Raw genomic sequence first — 17,533 nt, 5'->3', positions numbered from 1 at the left:
ACTTGACTTAAAATGAAATATAAAAACATTATTCAAACTGGTATAAGAAAAAAAACGGGGCGCAACATACATACGGCTGGTAATGTTGAGAATGTAAGGACGGATTAAGTTGTGTATGTAGATGATGGACTGTGATGTGAAACGGTACCGTTCAAAAAGATAACTGTCCGAAAATGCCAGCATATCTATGCGCAGTTTGATAACAATCTCACGACGAATATTGAATTCCCGGCGCAATAATGCAGCACCTTCATCAATAGGGTCATTGTCAAAAGGACATGCCGTGTTTGTGACAAAAGTGGACTTTACTAGACTATAGGCGTATTTACGCAAAAACTCGCCGCAGCGGACTGAATGAATAAGGAAATAAAATGTTGTGGCGGGACGGAGAAAAACATCCCGGTTCACTGTGAAAAAACAGGTTAGGTTCATGGAACGTGTTACCACGGTAACTAACTGAGAGCTTAAATGACCTATTTTTATGAAAAAGGCTAGAGTTACCTTTCAGTGACCTCTTTCTGAAACGGAGTTTAACCACATTTCAGGGTTTATTGACTCAGGGTTCTTACTAAACCTGCTTTGTGAAATGGACCCCAGTACAAGAGATGGATCAAAAACATGCCTTTACAAAGAGTATTATGAGCAGTGTTATACTTAGAGGTGTTTATAAATTTTGAATGTGACTGATTGAAATATAAGAACGACAACTTGGCATGTTGCATATTTATAGCTCAAAACCGTACAATATAGAATTATTGATAAATGTCGCCATGACATCTGATTTGAGATATCCCTTACATTTTTAGGATTTTTTTTTAAATGACAGAAAACAACAAATCCTCTTTATGCATCCTCTGTTGGAAATTGTGAAAAAGTTTGACCTTATCCCTCAACTATTTTGGTCCTATTGCATTGTACAGTGTTCAGCATTAATAAATTCACTCCAACTGATCTGTATGATGGTGGCAGTAGCTCATCTGTAATTGAAGTTAGATGTATGAGTCCTGCTGCTGACAACTCTCAAAATGGCAACTAGTTGTTGAAAGATGCTAGTCTGCTTGCTGGCTAATGCTGAGCAAGCAGCCCAAGACATTGAGTGCCCTTGAGCAAGGCACAGTCTCTATCATGGCGGTGCATTTTTTTTTTTATTGATTTTTGGGAGTTTGGGGGGGGGGGGGGGGGGGTGTTCTTCCTTCCCACTTTTTATCCCAAAAATAATAATTGAGAAGCATCAGTTTAGAGGGATTCAAATGTATGTATATATATATATATATATTAATTTTTTTATTTTTTTAAGAAAAAGCCTTTTCCTTAAATTGATAGGCTCCATTTCAGCATACCGGTAAACCTGAGTAGGTCAAGCACTATAGATAATGGATGGATGGATGATTGCATAGATATTTGTCAGCCTGCACTTAAAATAATTAATACATTTTTAAACCAATTTCATGTCATTTGTCATCATATTGCAATAATGAATACACACCCAGGGCTAATAAGCTCTCTTTTCCTGTATGAATGTACTTACTTAAGTTGAGAACTGTATAAAATCAATAGTGTTCTCCTTTCGCTATAGGACAGTAGCTCTGGAAGTTTGGTTAGAATCTATCAAATCTGCATTCACTATTCCTAAACCGTTTAAGCGGTGAGTCACGAATGCACAGGAATGGGTTACCAATTTTACATTTGCCAAAAAAACACATCATAGTCCAAAAAAAAAGAAAAATCCAATTTAAAGCGCACTTGTGAAGTGCTTTATCTACAGCTAGGCTTTACCAATCCTATTCTTCATATTCACTTTTTGGAACATATATCAGTGTGTACATCGATAGCAGCGTCAACCTACAAAAAGGCTTTTTCTTTTTAGTTTAAAATAACTTACTTTAACCTCCAGGATCTCTTGCCTTACATTGACCAAAAGGCTGGTATATAGCCTACAGCAGGGGTGCTCAAGTTGGGTCCTCGAGAGCCCCTATTCCAGCCTGTTTTCCATGTTTCCCTCCTGCAGCACAGCTGAATCTAATGATCAGCTCACCAGCAGGCTTTGCAGAAGCCTGATAACGATCCCGATCATGAATCAGGTGTGTTAGTGGAGAGAAACATGGAAAACAGGCTGAATAGGGGCTCTCGAGGACCCAACTTGAGCACCCCTGGCCTACAGTATGGTTGTGAATAATGCGCATTCCTGTTGCACTGGACTCTGTTTCCTTTCTATCCTCAATCTAAACAAACCATAAGCTTAGCTATGTAAATCGGATGTGCTTTGATTTTTAAATTGTAGATGATTGTAGTGTTTCCTGCAGATAAGAGCAGATCAGCAAACATTGTTGTTGTTTTGCGGTCAAATTACAACTCAAGCTTCTTGATGTTTAATTTGAGAGATGCTCCCCCCCCACACACACACACACAAACTCATCATCAAGCTTGAAATCCTCTTTTTCACTGCCTGGAGTGTCAGATTTTCATTATCAGAAAATTGGTGTCAGCTGACACGCCAGTGCCTTCGCAATGTGGCCTTGAAAACTTTGCACCAACGCAGACGGCGGACTCACATGATTTGTTTAGAACGGACAGCTTAATTTGATCTTGGCTTTAAGTGAAGGACTAGGTAATCGTCTAATATCAATTGCTTGGCGGAGTTAATGATGTTGTCAATCAGTGCTGACCTCAATTTCAAACGGAGGTTTGGAGGTTAACAAAGCAATGACTTTCATTCCTTCGCCGCAAAACGCGTCCTCGGTGATCCACCTGCGACAATCACTTGGTTGCTGGAGTGAGTAATGATCGGTCGGAGACACCGTCGGCATCGCATTGTACGAATGGTGTAAACAAGCACATCTAACCTGGAGCGGAAGACAACACTTTTATGAGCTGAAGCTTGAAGTAACTTTATTGCATATTTTATGACTAGTGACAGATGTAGTGTTTATCGCCGTCTTATTAGTTCCAACATCATTATAAGAATACTAGTTGAACGCATGAGCTTCATGAGCAGAGCTCGCCACATTCATTTTAACGACTCACTGTACTTTTACTGTAGATTGCAGACTCTCGCTTTGCTAAACATATTCCGCCCCCTCAGAAAAGCAGACATCACACCTCCAAAAGAAACGTCTTGACATTAGTCTGAATCATACACATCTCAAGAGTGGGTTTGTTTTGGGGGAGAGCTCAGTTCACACACCGCCATGTACAGTATGTGTGGTGGTGACGTCTGATTATTGCTAATGACTCCCTTCTGCCATATTTTTTGCATCTGTCTCATGTGTATTGAAGATATTTATTTTGCCAGAGAAAAGTTTTTGGAGCCAATAAGTGCCGAAGGAGTTGATTTGAACTTGGGAATGAATGGCAAACAGGCCAAATGTGGCTTTCATAACATCGGACCTGCTGCAACAATGAGCTGTAAGCTACAGTAGTTCTCATGCAAATTTATTCAAATCTGTACTGAAGAAAGACAACACATTTTTGTATTTGTATATCTTTCTTTCCTTGAGTAACAGCCCCCGTAGAACTAACCATCTTGTACTTTTCCGCTTGAACATATTTAGAGGTGTCTTTTTTTTTTATGACCTCACGACAGCAACACATGATGGGAACAAAAGTATGCCATTTGAATCAATGATGCACGTGAAAGTTAAGGCATTGAACTGTTACTTGACTTATTGAGAATTTAAGTAGACCTTCCACACATCCATTTTGTCATGAGTCGGGTCACAGGTGAGCTGGAGTCTAGCCCATCTGACTTTTTGGAAACAGGCACTGAACATGAACACCCTGGACTGACAGCCAATTGCAGCGGTTGACTTCCATGTTGTTCTAATTTAACTGAATTAATGTGACGCAACGTGAATATTTACCTAAAAAAATCTAATCATATCCAATATCCTGATAGCTATATTAATAACGACGCACAGAAAAGTATAACCATGTTAATAAACATTAAAACTCGGACTCACACCCAAAATATGTGTTCATTACTTGAATGGGTTACTAATTAACAAAAAAAAAATCAAATTTGATCATAATGGTAAATAAAGTGCACTTACATAGATAGTGCTTACACCATATGTTGTCCAAAGTGTTTTACCGAGACTCTTGTTCACTTTTTGGAAAACATATTGAAGTGTATGTACACCAACACACTACGACAACACACTAATGCAGCCGCATCAACCTTCCTTTTCAGTTTAAAATTGTTTACTTTAACCTCCTGGATCCCTCGCCGTACGCTGGCCAGAAGCCAGCAACACAACCAAGAGTGTTCTTTTGGACCAATTTTAACTTATTCCGCTTGCGTTGTTGTAACAGCTGCCAGCTAGCACTAAGCTAACCTAGGTATATTTTCGTGTTTTGTCTCCCTTGCTAGGTCGGCGCGTGTGAGAGGTCAATAGTGAATAGTCAAAGGTGTTAATACACTGACTATAGCTGGCCTTTATTAACTGACTGCTTAACAGTTTAATTTAATGATTATTTGACTGCACGAGTTCTGTGGTTTCCTATGGTCTGGGGGAGCTGTGAAGGTAACAAGAGAGAGGTTGCTCACACTTGGACATGAAAAGAGGCACAGGAAAGTTTGAATGACAACGCGTGTGTTCGAGAGCAACACCCGGAAATGTTTGTGCGTATTTAGTATTAAATGAGTTAGGTAAGTTAAGTTATTAAGTTACGTAATCAGTCAATAAAGCCCATCTAGGCAATGTATCGACTCCTTTGTTAGCCTCTGACGCTAGCTTGAAGGGAGCTTGCAAACTTGGACGCTGGAAGGACAGATGAATCCTCCTCGGTTAGCTTAGCATTAGTCAGCTGGTACGACAGAACATGGATGGATTTAAAACTGGGGGTGGGGTGGGGGGCTGCTGTTGGCCAGTGCATGGTGAGGGATCCTGGAGGTAAAAGTATTTTTTTTTTATTTAAAAAGGAAAACTTTGCCATAGGTTGTTGATGCGACTGCATTAGTGTGCAGGACGTACACAGTCTTGGCACGCTCACATATGTTTTCAAAAAGTGAATATGAGACTTGGTAAAGCGTTTTGGACATTATGTATGCTGTAGAAAGATAAAGTAACTCAATTTATTGTTATGATTGAATTAGATTTTTTTTTTTTATCAACTATGATGTGTTTTTCGTCAAAAGTAACATTAGTAACGCATTTAATTTGATCCGAAATTTGCTGCTTCAACTCTAAATGAATAGCAAATGTGGATTTTGGGTGCGAGTCCAAACTCTAGTGATCACCCTGGCCAGCTTTATGTCCTCCACTCATAGATGAATGCTCAGTCCCTTATAAACATACTTTGCACGCTTCAATCTCCTGCATGGACTCCACCAAGTCAATTCTCTCTCCTGCGCTGAATTTAAAGAGAATGAGAGGAGCCACTTCCGTTGGCGGGGAAGCAAGTCGGCTGCGTTCACGCTCACAACTAACTGCATGCATCTGCGAAAGGAAAGAAAATTCTACCTATGCGCATCGTTAGACTGCACTTTATGCTAGACTTGGGCACGAAAAGACAGCCTATTGTCTGACAATGACTCAGCACAGGGCACAAAACTCTTGTACGCGTTTTAATAATACGGCATGTGTTTCTTCTCACGACAGTACACAGGCATTTAAAGGTTACTTTCTTTTCAAGGTAAGGCTTGTTGATTAATCGATTTGATATGAGTTCATTGATCAGGATGATTTTTGTTGTTGAAGAGAATGGATTTTTGTTTTTGTGTAGTAAAAAATGTGCCCTTGCTGAAAACAGAGAGGAGCTTGTTTACAAAAGCACAGTCAGTCCAACCCCTCGAGCGAACATTTCCCAAAAAGCAACTCCCGGGGTTAATTCCTGCCGAGACATAGATAACGTGAGTGGACTCATTTTTACATGGTGTTGGGTATGACAAGAAAGGATTAGTGGAAGGCAATCAGGTGAATTGACAAAGAGACAATACCCATGTATATGTTGGAAACTTTTGACTTGAGGTATGTGCTTCCAAGCCTTGCCTCCTGTACAACTCTGCATGAGAAAAGAGCTGGATGGATGCACCCCAGTCAAGCATGCAGTTTAACAATTATATTAAAATTGTGTTTACGCATACATGAATTGACAAAAGTTACATTAGTATTCTCTTATTTCTGTGGATGTCGATGCATTAAAATGCAAAACTGAACAAAACTTTTTCCAAGCTTGTTTGGTATCAAGAAATGTAAAGCAAATCCTAGCAGGACAAATATATATATATATATATATATATAACATTTTATTTTATTTTTCAAAAAAAAAATAAATAATCAGAAATCTTTTTTTTTTCCTAGAAATAATCGGACACTTTATTTCAAGGACATATCGCCGAGCCCTTTTCAAACCAGCAAAATCAACTTCAATTTCCCGAGTCATGCGGATGTCTGCTTTTTGTGCATTTTTGCAGTGGCAAAGTACAAGCTGCTGTCTTGGCGAGTCATAGCAGAATATTGTGAAGGCTGATCTTTGTTTCTTATTCCTGACATTTTAAATCATCTACAGCTTGCATCGAGTGCCCAAACAAATAACAAACACATACTTGGCCAATGGAATGTGCACACAGCTGCACAATGTGGTCCAGACAAACACAACTTGCATCCATCGGAGACATTCATGTTTTATCTATCCAGACGAAGTACGCAGGTTACCACAGTTATGTCCAAGTTTTGTGGAGGGTCCCTGAAATATCCAAGCTTTTGGACAGGGATGAAATAAAGTATTAGAATTATATTAGCGCTTGTTCCCTTCTTATTACGAGGTCACATAAAATCACACACTCACACGCACGCACACATAAAGTCACGCTTGAGATGTCTGCAAAATTGCAATGTCAAATAGCAAATCTAATTTGCATAGGCTGACATAGTACTAGGATGGAATGAATGACTGGTAAATGGCTACATTTGACAAATGGAACTATCCATTGTTCTGAAACCAGAACACACACTTTAATGAAGGAGGACAAACGTAGCCTACAATCATATTCTTCTTTGGTGATTCAAGTCATGGTTGTTGTTATTGTATCTCACGCAATTTCACTTTAGAACTGGGATCTCAGACCTCATGGAGTCCCAAGGACTTCAAAACCCGTCAAAGTGGGAGAATGGGAAAACAATGGAAAGTCTGTTGAGGCTTGCATCGCTGTTTATTTTGTCACAGCCATGACATTTCACTGCACATGGTCCTGTAATCTTGGGGAAGTCAATTTGTGTTGGAGAATATCTTCTCATCCATCAGACAAGTGGTCCTCAATTAACTCATTCACTGCCATTGACGGCCACTTTTGTTAACAAGAGTATGAAAACCTAGACAGAAAAAAATATTGTACATTTAGAACAGATATAAAACTTGTGATTAATCGTGAGTTAACTAGTGAAGTCATGTGATTAATTGCAATTTAAAAATTGAATCGCCTGACGAAATGATTATAAAAAATTAGGGGTTTCAGGCGATTACAATTTTTAATTGTAATTGATCAAATTACTTCAATAGTTAACTCACGATTAATCATACATTTTATATCTGTTCTAAATGTACAATAACAAAATCTAGATTTTCATACTCTTGTTAACAAAAGTAGAAAAAAAAATTAAACTTATAGAAATAGTCGAAATGATTTTTTTGACGTTTATGACCATCAATGAGTTCAAATGGAAAGAAGTCCGCTTCAGTTGTTCTTATACAGATCAGATAACTCGTAATGTCAATTATGCATTAGTGTATGTCACCAACTGTCAAAATAGGTCAATTATAGAATACCCTAACTATATTTATTGTTAATTTTTGTACTGAACTTGAAACACAATAAAAAAATAATTTACATGAATGTTTAATCATTTGTGTTTGAACAAGTCATCTTAAAGTGACTGATTATTGCAACTAAATACAGAAAACATTAAAGGCATATGAGTTGTTGCATTATTTTGTGACAAACTAAAATTGCTCTAAACAAGAGTTAAATAGATCATGTTTACAACTAAATATATTCAATACCTCGTTCATATTTTAAAGCCCAACAGGAAACGGCTTCTCATCCCCTTCCCTGCCTTGCTCTGATTTGATCTATTTTTGAATGTCAGAGAAAAATAGAAAATACAAATAAACAACTTCAGATACTGCGCGACAATATCCCTTTAACTAAAATAAATAAAGAAATTTAAAAAATTAAAACATTATAAATTCCTCCTCAAGATATAGTCTTCAATTCTTTGTTTTTAAACATCAACATGGGCTCACATGGCAGCTTACTTAGAAACCCATAATGTGTTTGCTCAAGTTCAAAGAGTTGTTGTGGGTTGAAATGTCGACATTTTAGGAAGACAGAGATGATAGTGGACGGCATACTCGTAGCTATTCTTTTCTGTTGTCTGTAAAATAAACATACAGTTGAATAAATGTCAGGCCGGGAGTGTTCTGCCTCTTCTGCCTTTATATCACATGACATTATTTCCACGTAAATTAACTCAGTCGCTGCCACCCCAGTTAAAATGGATCTTTGACATCCATAACTCTCAATGGTCGTGAATGAGTTAATGCGTTGGAAAATTGACTTCTTTACTTCTGAGACCGCAAGTGTAGACATGTGGCCGCCTGGCTCCGTTTGACTGGCGAGGTTTGTCAAACGTCACAAGCGGTTTCGTTTGATTGGTGAAACGGAAAGTCATGTGACAGCACCCGAGGCATATATCGCTCAGATAAACGAACACAAATAGATTATGCAAGCAATAATAGATAGATAAAAAATAAAAGTAGCAAGCACAATGCAGCTAAATATAATGGAGTAAAAGTAAAATTTCTTCTTATCAAAATGACTTAAATAAAAGCAAATTGGATGTTGCTTTAAAACTACTTGACAAATACAAGTTATCCAAAGCTTATTTAAGTCAATATAAAAAAGTGAACGTACAGCGCTACGACCAGAGGTGGGTAGTAACGTGCTACATTTACGCCAATACATATATGTTCGATAGCACTTTTAGACCGATTCCAGTTCCAATTTTTGAGTAGTCACCGATACGATACCAAATACTGATACCACTAGCGCATAAAATTCGCCCGTCACCCAAAAACAATGACAGATATTTTTAAAGAAAGATCTATCCCAATACAGTATACATTTTTCTGGACTCAGAAAACAGAATTTTGAATCGCGACTGCCACCTGTGGCAGAAAAATTCAACTGCATCTTCCCTCCTTCACATACACAATGCGCACATAATGTCACATCCGCAGACAGAGGGCAGGAACTTCAAACCCGAATTCTGTCTGAAAACTATTGGCCCGAGGCTTGTTTATTAAACATATAAACTGTTATTAAAATACAAAATTTTAAAGAAAAGCTTCTTCTTTTTTTACATACATACATACTTGCAGTACTAGTTGTGACCAATGTGTTAATCTACTAATTAGAAGTTGTTTCCGTCATAAATGGTCAAATAAAAAGGCTATTGTAAATATATTTGTGGCCAAATTGTTACTGAGAGCAGCTTTAAAATTGCATGAAATTAATGACAAATTTCTATTTTTCTCATTTCTAGTTCCTGATCGCAAAACAGTCACAAGAGGGAAGCCGATACCTTAAATTAAGGCTGGTATCGGCACTGACACCAAATCCTGGTATGGGTACTTGCCCAACCCTAGTTTGATGCAACATACTTTTTTACTTTTGCATATTTATTACTCGAAGGAATACATATTACTTGTACTTGAGTTCTACTATTCTAAACAAACAGTAGGCTACTCTTGCTTGAATCCAATTTGTGGCTGCTCTACGCACCTCTGACAATGACCAGAAAAGCTGGCAGAATCCAGAGTCGAGCTTGTCCCCTCACATGAATTATTGTCGAGCGAGCGAACTATGCTCACTTTGTTAATACTTGCTATTTCTTCCCAAATCGACAAACACCTCGCTGGCTGAGACAAAGACATTTTTCTCTCTCATATTATCTGCGCTTCCTTGGCAGCGGTTGATCTGTGGGTGGACGTCAACTAGACTGCGGCCGCCGTGCGAGCGCGGGAGTGGATGTGCCTCAGCGAGACTGTGGATCTCCGCAGTACAAAGTGTTGATCAGATTCACATTGTTCCGGTTGAGCTTTCAGTGTGCGGGCCAGCCTGCTGGTAGAAATCCATTGCAACGCTTTAATGAGATTGCTGGTCTGGCCGTGTGGAAAATGTAACAGGCTTCAATTTCAATATGTTTCTTTCCTATTCAAACTTTAGCTGTGCATTTGCTATGTGGGGGGGGAAACCAAATAGGATTACTTGTGACTTCTGACTTGGATGCAACACTTGTCACACTTTCATCCATCTCAACACTCTCTGCGTGCCTTTCAGTTCTTGTGAATCTTCCTGGCCTTTATTGTGACAGCCCTTGAATGTCCAACACGTGTTCTGACGCAAGTCCCAATAAACGGGAGGGATCCGAAGGCTTTGATAGAACTGGATAAGGCGAGTAATTCCAGCACAAAACCGAAAATGTTAAGAGAGTCTGTTTCTCTTCTGTGTGTTGCTGCATTTCCAATAGTTGGTGCCAAACGTGACGCTGGTAGAAAAAGGGAAAAAAATCCCATTACATCTTTAACAGCTTGGGTTGCTCCCTTGAGCTGTAGAGGGCAAGGAATAACAAAGCTGAGGGAAGTCGCGGCTCCTTACCTCTGATGGGCTATTAGTTATTCTAGTGAGCAGGAGCCCCATTAGGTCTGCCATTTAATGCTCCCATGCCGCGGTCACACATGAAAGCTGCAAGATTGAAAAGCTGCCCATTTTACCCCAAGCATCCCGTGTATTTGAGAAATGCTTTGCCATGGATATCTGACAAGGAGCTGATTTAGCTTCTTGTGTACCTACGTCTCATTTGTCATATTAGTGAAAGCCACCATGTCTGGATTTACTCTGCGCGTCTTGTGATTTCATTTACAAGTACTTTCATGAGACACGTGTCTGACATCGCTGTCTTTACGTATGCTGAAGACCTGAAACAAGTGACACACACACACCCGAAAGGCAGAGAATCCACTACATAAAAATGAAGCCATTGGGTAACAACGACCCAGCAGGTCTAGTTGACCATGTTTGTGAATTTGGTAGACGGCTCCATTTGCGTTCAACGGTATTCTAACGCAGATCTGGCAATTTGATGACAAAAAGTGTTTTAGACTCATTAAAACCAGGTCTAAGTGGTGACGCAGGTGATGTAATGGGGTTTTGGTGGATTTGATCGAGGCGCAGGTAGACACATTCGGAGCTCTGCGGAGACGTGGCGCATGTCATCGTATTTCATTCATTCAAATGGATGCACAATCGGGGGTGCGAGATGATCTCCAATTACCCATGTCACAGTGTGGCCTATAGGGAAATTCTGTCGAGGTAATTTTACTCTATTTAGAAAATAGACTCAGTTTTAGAGTAATATTTACACTTGGAAGAGAGTAAAATAAAGAATTGAAGAAAAAAAAGACACTCAAGGGTTGAAGAACAAACTCATGACTTTCAGCTTGGGAGACAGCTGATCTACTCACACAAGGTTTTGGTCTCTTGCAGATCAGCAATCAGTAGAAGGGGCATAGCTCAGGTGGTAGTGCGGCAGTCTCCCAAGCTAAAGGTCGTGAGTTCGTTCCTCAACCCTTGAGCGACTTTTATTTATTTTGTATTCTTTATTTTACTTCCTTCCAAGTGTAAATATTATCGGTACTCTAAAATTGAGTCTATTTGGTCCTACTCTAAATAGAGTCAAATGTACTCTACAGAATTTACTGTGTATAACTGTAAATGCGCGCTGATCTCCTGCATTCTGCATGTAGACACACAGCTCTCTCTGCTGATTTTAAATGGATTAATGAGGGGAGCCGCTTCGATTGGCCAGTTGTCAGCTGCATTCCCTCCCACAACAGCGCAAATGTCCTCTACTATCTCCGCTAGTCTAGCAAAACTCCACCCATACACAGAGTTAGACTGCGCTTGTTCAGATTTCTAAATTGTTTTTGTTTTTAACTAGACTGCGGCCGCTGCGCGAGCGCGGGAGTGGATGTGCCTCAGCGAGACTGTGGATCTGCGCTTGTTCAGATTTCTAAATTGTTTTTTTTGTTTTTTTACATACAAGTATAAACAAGTGTTTCACTTTAATAAAGGAACATTGTATTGATAATATTCATTCTTCAATTTTTTTTGAGTCATGCTTTTCATTTCAACACTTTAGGCCTTATTTTCGTTCTCAGCACATGTCTAGCTCAAAGCACAGTCTAACTGTGCACATGGGAAGTTTCCTTCCTTTTGGTATTTTCGTAGACTTTGCACAGGTAGAATTGGGCATAACGGTGCATTTGGCATCTGTGGGATGGAACGAAGCCTTTTCTCGGCTAATCATAGCGTCATCCCTCTTTTGCATTCAAATCAGTGTGGTTTTACACCCAAGTACACCAGGCTTGACATTGCGGAAACTGCAATAGACTGAAATATGGAATCCGTTCATAACATATTGGCAGGTAAACTGCAACATTTCGACTTTGCGGATGATGCAGTCGGCCACGCATGTGATGTGGGCAATTGGAGGACATCTTCATTTTCACCTACGGCTGTGCTCCCCAACAGTTGTGCCGTACAGTCATGGCAGTGCTAATAAGATGGTAATGATTACAAATACATTCAACACGTGGATTGTCCCGCATTGTCAGAGTTACACACCTGCACCGCTAAATAGACCTGTTTTTTGTGAGTCTAAGATCGAGTCTACCTTTTTGAGTGCCACAGGCGTAATCAGTACATCTACCAAGTTCACAAACACGCTCGACTAGACTCGCCCTGGCACAAACACCGGACGCAGTCCACTTTCTGTGACCTGAAACCACATTGCACGCTAGCTCACACATTCATACATTATGGCTTAAAATCTCCAGTATATACTGAAACTGTTTCCTGAATATACTGTTCAAATGTTTGAGATGAGGCTCGATCGAGGAGGAGACCAGTCCAGCCAACCCTCAGCCGAGATCCGAGTGATATCAATCATCCCTGGCACAGTAGCTCTAAATCACGCTCAACTCAATGATGATAAGCAGCGGGACAAAAGAAGACAGATGTGTAGTACATGTAGAAAAAGGCCACACAAGCAAAAAAAAAAGGGGGGCCTAATTAAGCATGAAGGAACTGATCTGTGCTTCCTGCCAAGACTTTCCGTCTCAATCTCTTAGTGCCAGACAGTGTTTTAAAGTCACTCACATAAAAAGAGCCCAGTACACACCCTACTCACTGAGTAAAAAGTTTTTGTTTGGTACATGATAGCATATATGAGTTAATTCATCAAGAAAATGAGTGTTGCACATATTGAGCCCAAAATGCAAATGGCTCTTCATCATTCCACCTGCATGTGTTCTAGCCTGCACTGACGGAACTTATTGAATCCCAACAATGACAAATGTAATAATTACGTGTTTGCTATAGGCATCACTGGAGAACAGAATCCATGTTGCCAATACATGTGATTATATTTACCACAGATGCTGCTTTGGGCTTATTTACATATGCAACACGACAGAAAACATATATCGGGATTTCCATGATGGGTGTGTTTGCCACCAAGGTAGCAAACACACAGGATAGCAGAGGACCACCTGCACAGTGACTTGATCTCATACATTTTTATTATTCCAATGGGGGACGGCAGCCATTTGTGAATAAATAACACGCTGGCTGACAAGATCGAGGCACATCAATAGCCTCTTTTATGACAAGAATGAAAGATTAAGCTACTTTGTGTATAATTTACTTTGCGTGTGGCCCGGGAAGTCGCGCTGCCACTTGGATTGCAAATAATGGGAATTACATTCTAGCAATAAAAGTGCATGACTCAGAACACCAGCTCTGAAGCGCTTAAAGCAAAGCAAAGCAAATCACAGTGCACTGACCTTTACTCCCTTATCCCAAAACAGACAAGGACGGGAGGGGGGGGGGGGGGGGGGGGGGTTGTTTTGGGGTTTGGTGTTTGTCTCCACAGATTGTTAGAAAATTTACCTCTCATGCCTCGCAGTGGAAATGGATTTTTGGAGGGCAACGGTCATACCTCGCATTCCCTGGAGCCTGAGATGGTGTATGTGTAAGGTCCTGTCCCATTAACCAGCACATCCATTGTCTCGGAGTGTGAAGGCTTGTAGTCCACGTAATACTCTTGCAGTGGCGAGTTAAAGGAGCGCTCGGTCTCCCGAGCCTTTTTCTGCCTCTTTTTAACCGCGGAGCGCTGCTGAAGCTGCTTGATGCTGCTGGGATAGCGCTTCCACGAAACATAGATAACAAGTAGGATTATAGCCACAGACAGGAGGAGGGCCACAGTACCAGCAATGATCTTATGGAAGGACACATACTCGGTGTCTGGTAAAGGGATGGTAGGTGAGGCCTGGGAGGGGGTAGGAGAGGCTGTCCTGTTCTCTGCCAGCTTCTTGTCGTCGACTTCAGGCTGGGTGGGAATGGGGAGCAGTTCTGTTTGAAATGCAGTCGTGAGAGGCGCCCTTGTTGAGGTAATGGGGCTTGGCGTTACTGTGCAAATGTTATAAGTCTCCACCACGTCCGTGACTTTCTCTCCTTGCGCCTCTTTAGGGCCTGTGCAGATCATCGTTGTCTCTTTGTTTCCCTTGAAGGTCTTGAGCCAGTCCACTAGGGGGCATATGTTGGGGTTACAGTGCCACAGGTTCCCGGCCAGACTGATGGTGGTGAGTGAGATCCAAGTCTGGACAGTTTGCTGAGACACATTGTTCAGTTTGTTGGAGTCCAAGTTGAGGGTCTGGAGGTTTGGCAGGCATTGGAACGTGCTCGGATCCAAGGTCTGGAGCTCGTTACCGGACAGGTCTAACTTTTGCAGGGAGGTCCACATCCACGACAGGCCCTGGGTCAGCAGTTTGATGCGGTTCCATTGCAAATAGAGCGCCCTCAGATTAGTCAGGCGGGGGAAATGAGCAAAGTTGATCTTGGAAAACTGGTTGTGTTCCAAATGCAACTCGATGAGCTTAAAGAGTCCGGCGAAGGCGTTGCGTGTCAGACTCCGTAGCCTGTTGTAGCCGATATCGAGGAATTCCAGATTGCGACAGTCAAGGAAAACGCGCATTGGGACCGTTTTTAAAGAATTTGACCTCAAGTGTAAACTGAGTAACTTCCGCAGGCCCACAAACTGATTTGGTTGGAGTACCTGCAGTTTATTGTAGGAGAGGTCAAGATTTCGCAAGTTGGGAACGTCGTGGAAAGTGTTGTTCTCGAGCAGGGTCATCTTATTGGAGCTGAGGATCAGTTCTTTAAGTCTGCGTATACCGTGGAACGCTTGGCCGTCCACGGCGCCGATGTAGTTGTGATCGAGGTACAGCCAAACCAGTTGACCGAGTCCCGCAAACTGGTGGGTTCTCAGGTTCATCAGGCTGTTGTAACGCAGCGAGAGGCCCTGCGTTCCCACCGACACGTTGCTTGGCACGTCACGGAAAGCGTTGGATTCGCAGTAGATTATTTTGCCGTCACATCTGCAGCTCTGCGGGCAGGGACGCTCACGCATGGGGTTCGGAGCAGCCAGCAGCCAGGCGGGCACCACCGCTATGAATACAAGCCATCTGCAAAGCACAGGAAGTCCTGCACACACACGTATACACGCACACACACAGAGAGGCTGATTAAGGAGAATGAACAGCGAGAAATATACATTCATTTCATCAAATTAAAGTGGCCATTTGTTAGCACCAGATGAATGTATTTGCATTTTTTTTGTATTTTTCTCACTGCACAAATTCGTTTTCTCGAGCGAGAAAAACGATTGGTGATTTAAAAAAACATTCTTTTTAAAGCATCAGGTAATCTGTCAAATGGCTGATGGGGGACAAACCACAGCATGCGCCCACCCCCTCCCCCAGTCCCCCAGTCATTATTTAGCAGCCTCGAGGGGTGCACAGAAGACACCAAACAGGTTGAGGTGAATTTAAATAAAATGGAGGATTAAAAACGGAAAATAAAAGCTGCATGTAACAAGTAGGTTGCAAGGAGGGCGCACATACCCATACTTGCGCGGTGTCGACTCCTCCTCATGTTACAGCTTTCTGTTGCATGCGTCCCAGCTCCACATGTTCCACCAAGCCGGCCAAATAGTGGAGCACGTACCCACAACGCTTGTTTTGCACTTTGGCGTATACACACGCACACCTGTCAGAGACGGCAGCGGCTCCAGAACAAGTGAGACTTTACTTTGCTACGTTACCGCAAAGGATGATCTGGATGTTGCCCACTTGTGACGGCCACCTTGCAGAGCCCTTGGAGCGAGAAAGCCCGAAGCCTCGCCGGGGCTCGGGGGAGAAGCTGGTTAAACATCCGGTGGCCAATTGTTGAATCTGGCTTAATTAGGTGGCGCGACACGAATTGATGACTGAACGCGTGAAAAGAAATGCAGCGGAATAAAGTGTGGTCCGAAGCAGGCAAGTTGAACGGATCCGCATCCGGCGTCAAGACGCAGCCTGGCGCAGATCACAGCCGATGACCGTGTCATCAAGAATGAATCAGTTGAGTAATAACAGGAATTGTGTCGGCGGAGATCCCGGCGGAGCAAACTCCTGCCTCTTTTTTGGCCCTCAAGTGCCCCCTGCTGGCCACTGTTCATTTTCCACACATGGGTGTCTTGATTGATTACTGTCTGGCTATTGAAAGCTGCTTGAGCTCATGTTCGATATCCTTGTTATCCAGCTCCATGTCCATGTACTAGTGTGCTTTTGTCCTCACTAGTGAGACATTTCAGCACACTATTAAAACAACTGTGTCTGGATGTGTCTTGCCTCTTCTATGTGACATTTCTGCACACTAGCAGGGCAACTTGTGAGACATAATAGTAAGACAACCCGTTACTAGTGTGGCAAATGGTTACTGGTATGGTTCACGAGGCTATACTAGAGTATGACCCTGCTAGTTGGCCCAAGTACTGTTCGTAGTGCTGCAAAGTAGTTCACTGGTAACATTTAATGGCATACAAGTAGGCCAAAAGTGGCATTAGTAATGGAAGTAAGACACAGAAATAAATCACAACAAAATCACAAATGTATGAAATACAAACATTGAGGAAAAAGGGAGGCAAGCACCTAGTGGTTCTCCTGGCTGGCTCGCAGTTCTAAATTTCTGGGTTTTAACCCTTGTTGTCTCTTCCCATATTCAAATGGATGGATGGATGGATGGATGGTCTTCTGTTGGTGTATTGCCGTTTGTGCCAAGTCATCATTGTTATTTTGGCAAAAAAAGGACCAAACAATCAGCAGGCTTCATCTTGAAATGAATCCATCACGCTTACAAACACAAGTATTTGGACATGTGACATGCAGGAAGAGAAATCAGATTAAAATATGTTGTTGCTCCCCCTTTGTAGCAATAGCAAGAGCAACAGCAACAAAAATCCTTAAGGTTCTTAGCTTTCTCGCATTCTTCAGTACTGGTCACCATTAGATAACTTCCAAATTAGAATATTATAATTGTGTTTGTTTGTTTGTTTGTTTGTTTGTAAATATATTTAGTGCCATTTTGGTT

General features: G+C 41.4%; 1 protein-coding gene across 4 annotated transcripts in view; it reads right to left on the bottom strand.

Annotated features, from left to right (window-relative positions):
* LOC147174137 (leucine-rich repeat transmembrane neuronal protein 4) overlaps nt 1-16,573 on the bottom strand; it is a 57,638-nt gene extending 41,065 nt beyond the window's left edge. The window contains exons 1-3 of one of the 4 annotated variants that reach the window (XM_086076761.1): nt 16,027-16,573; nt 14,362-15,607; nt 14,064-14,270 (exon numbers count right to left, since the gene is read on the bottom strand). In XM_086076761.1, the coding sequence (XP_085932887.1) occupies nt 14,064-14,270; nt 14,362-15,607; nt 16,027-16,057 (1,484 nt within the window). In that variant the 5' untranslated portion in view covers nt 16,058-16,573. Of the gene's footprint in view, nt 1-14,014; nt 15,608-16,026 lie in introns of all 4 variants that reach the window. The other 3 variants (XM_086076760.1, XM_086076758.1, XM_086076759.1) reach the window with 3 other exon arrangements.
* Nucleotides 16,574-17,533: the final 960 nt, after the last annotated feature.

Source organism: Leptonotus elevatus, chromosome 5 (genome assembly GCF_054856555.1).
Source record: "Leptonotus elevatus isolate MCC_2025b chromosome 5, RoL_Lele_1.0, whole genome shotgun sequence".
In the NCBI taxonomy this organism is placed as follows: Eukaryota; Metazoa; Chordata; class Actinopteri; order Syngnathiformes; family Syngnathidae; genus Leptonotus; species Leptonotus elevatus.
This window is presented reverse-complemented; position numbering and strand designations above follow the sequence as displayed.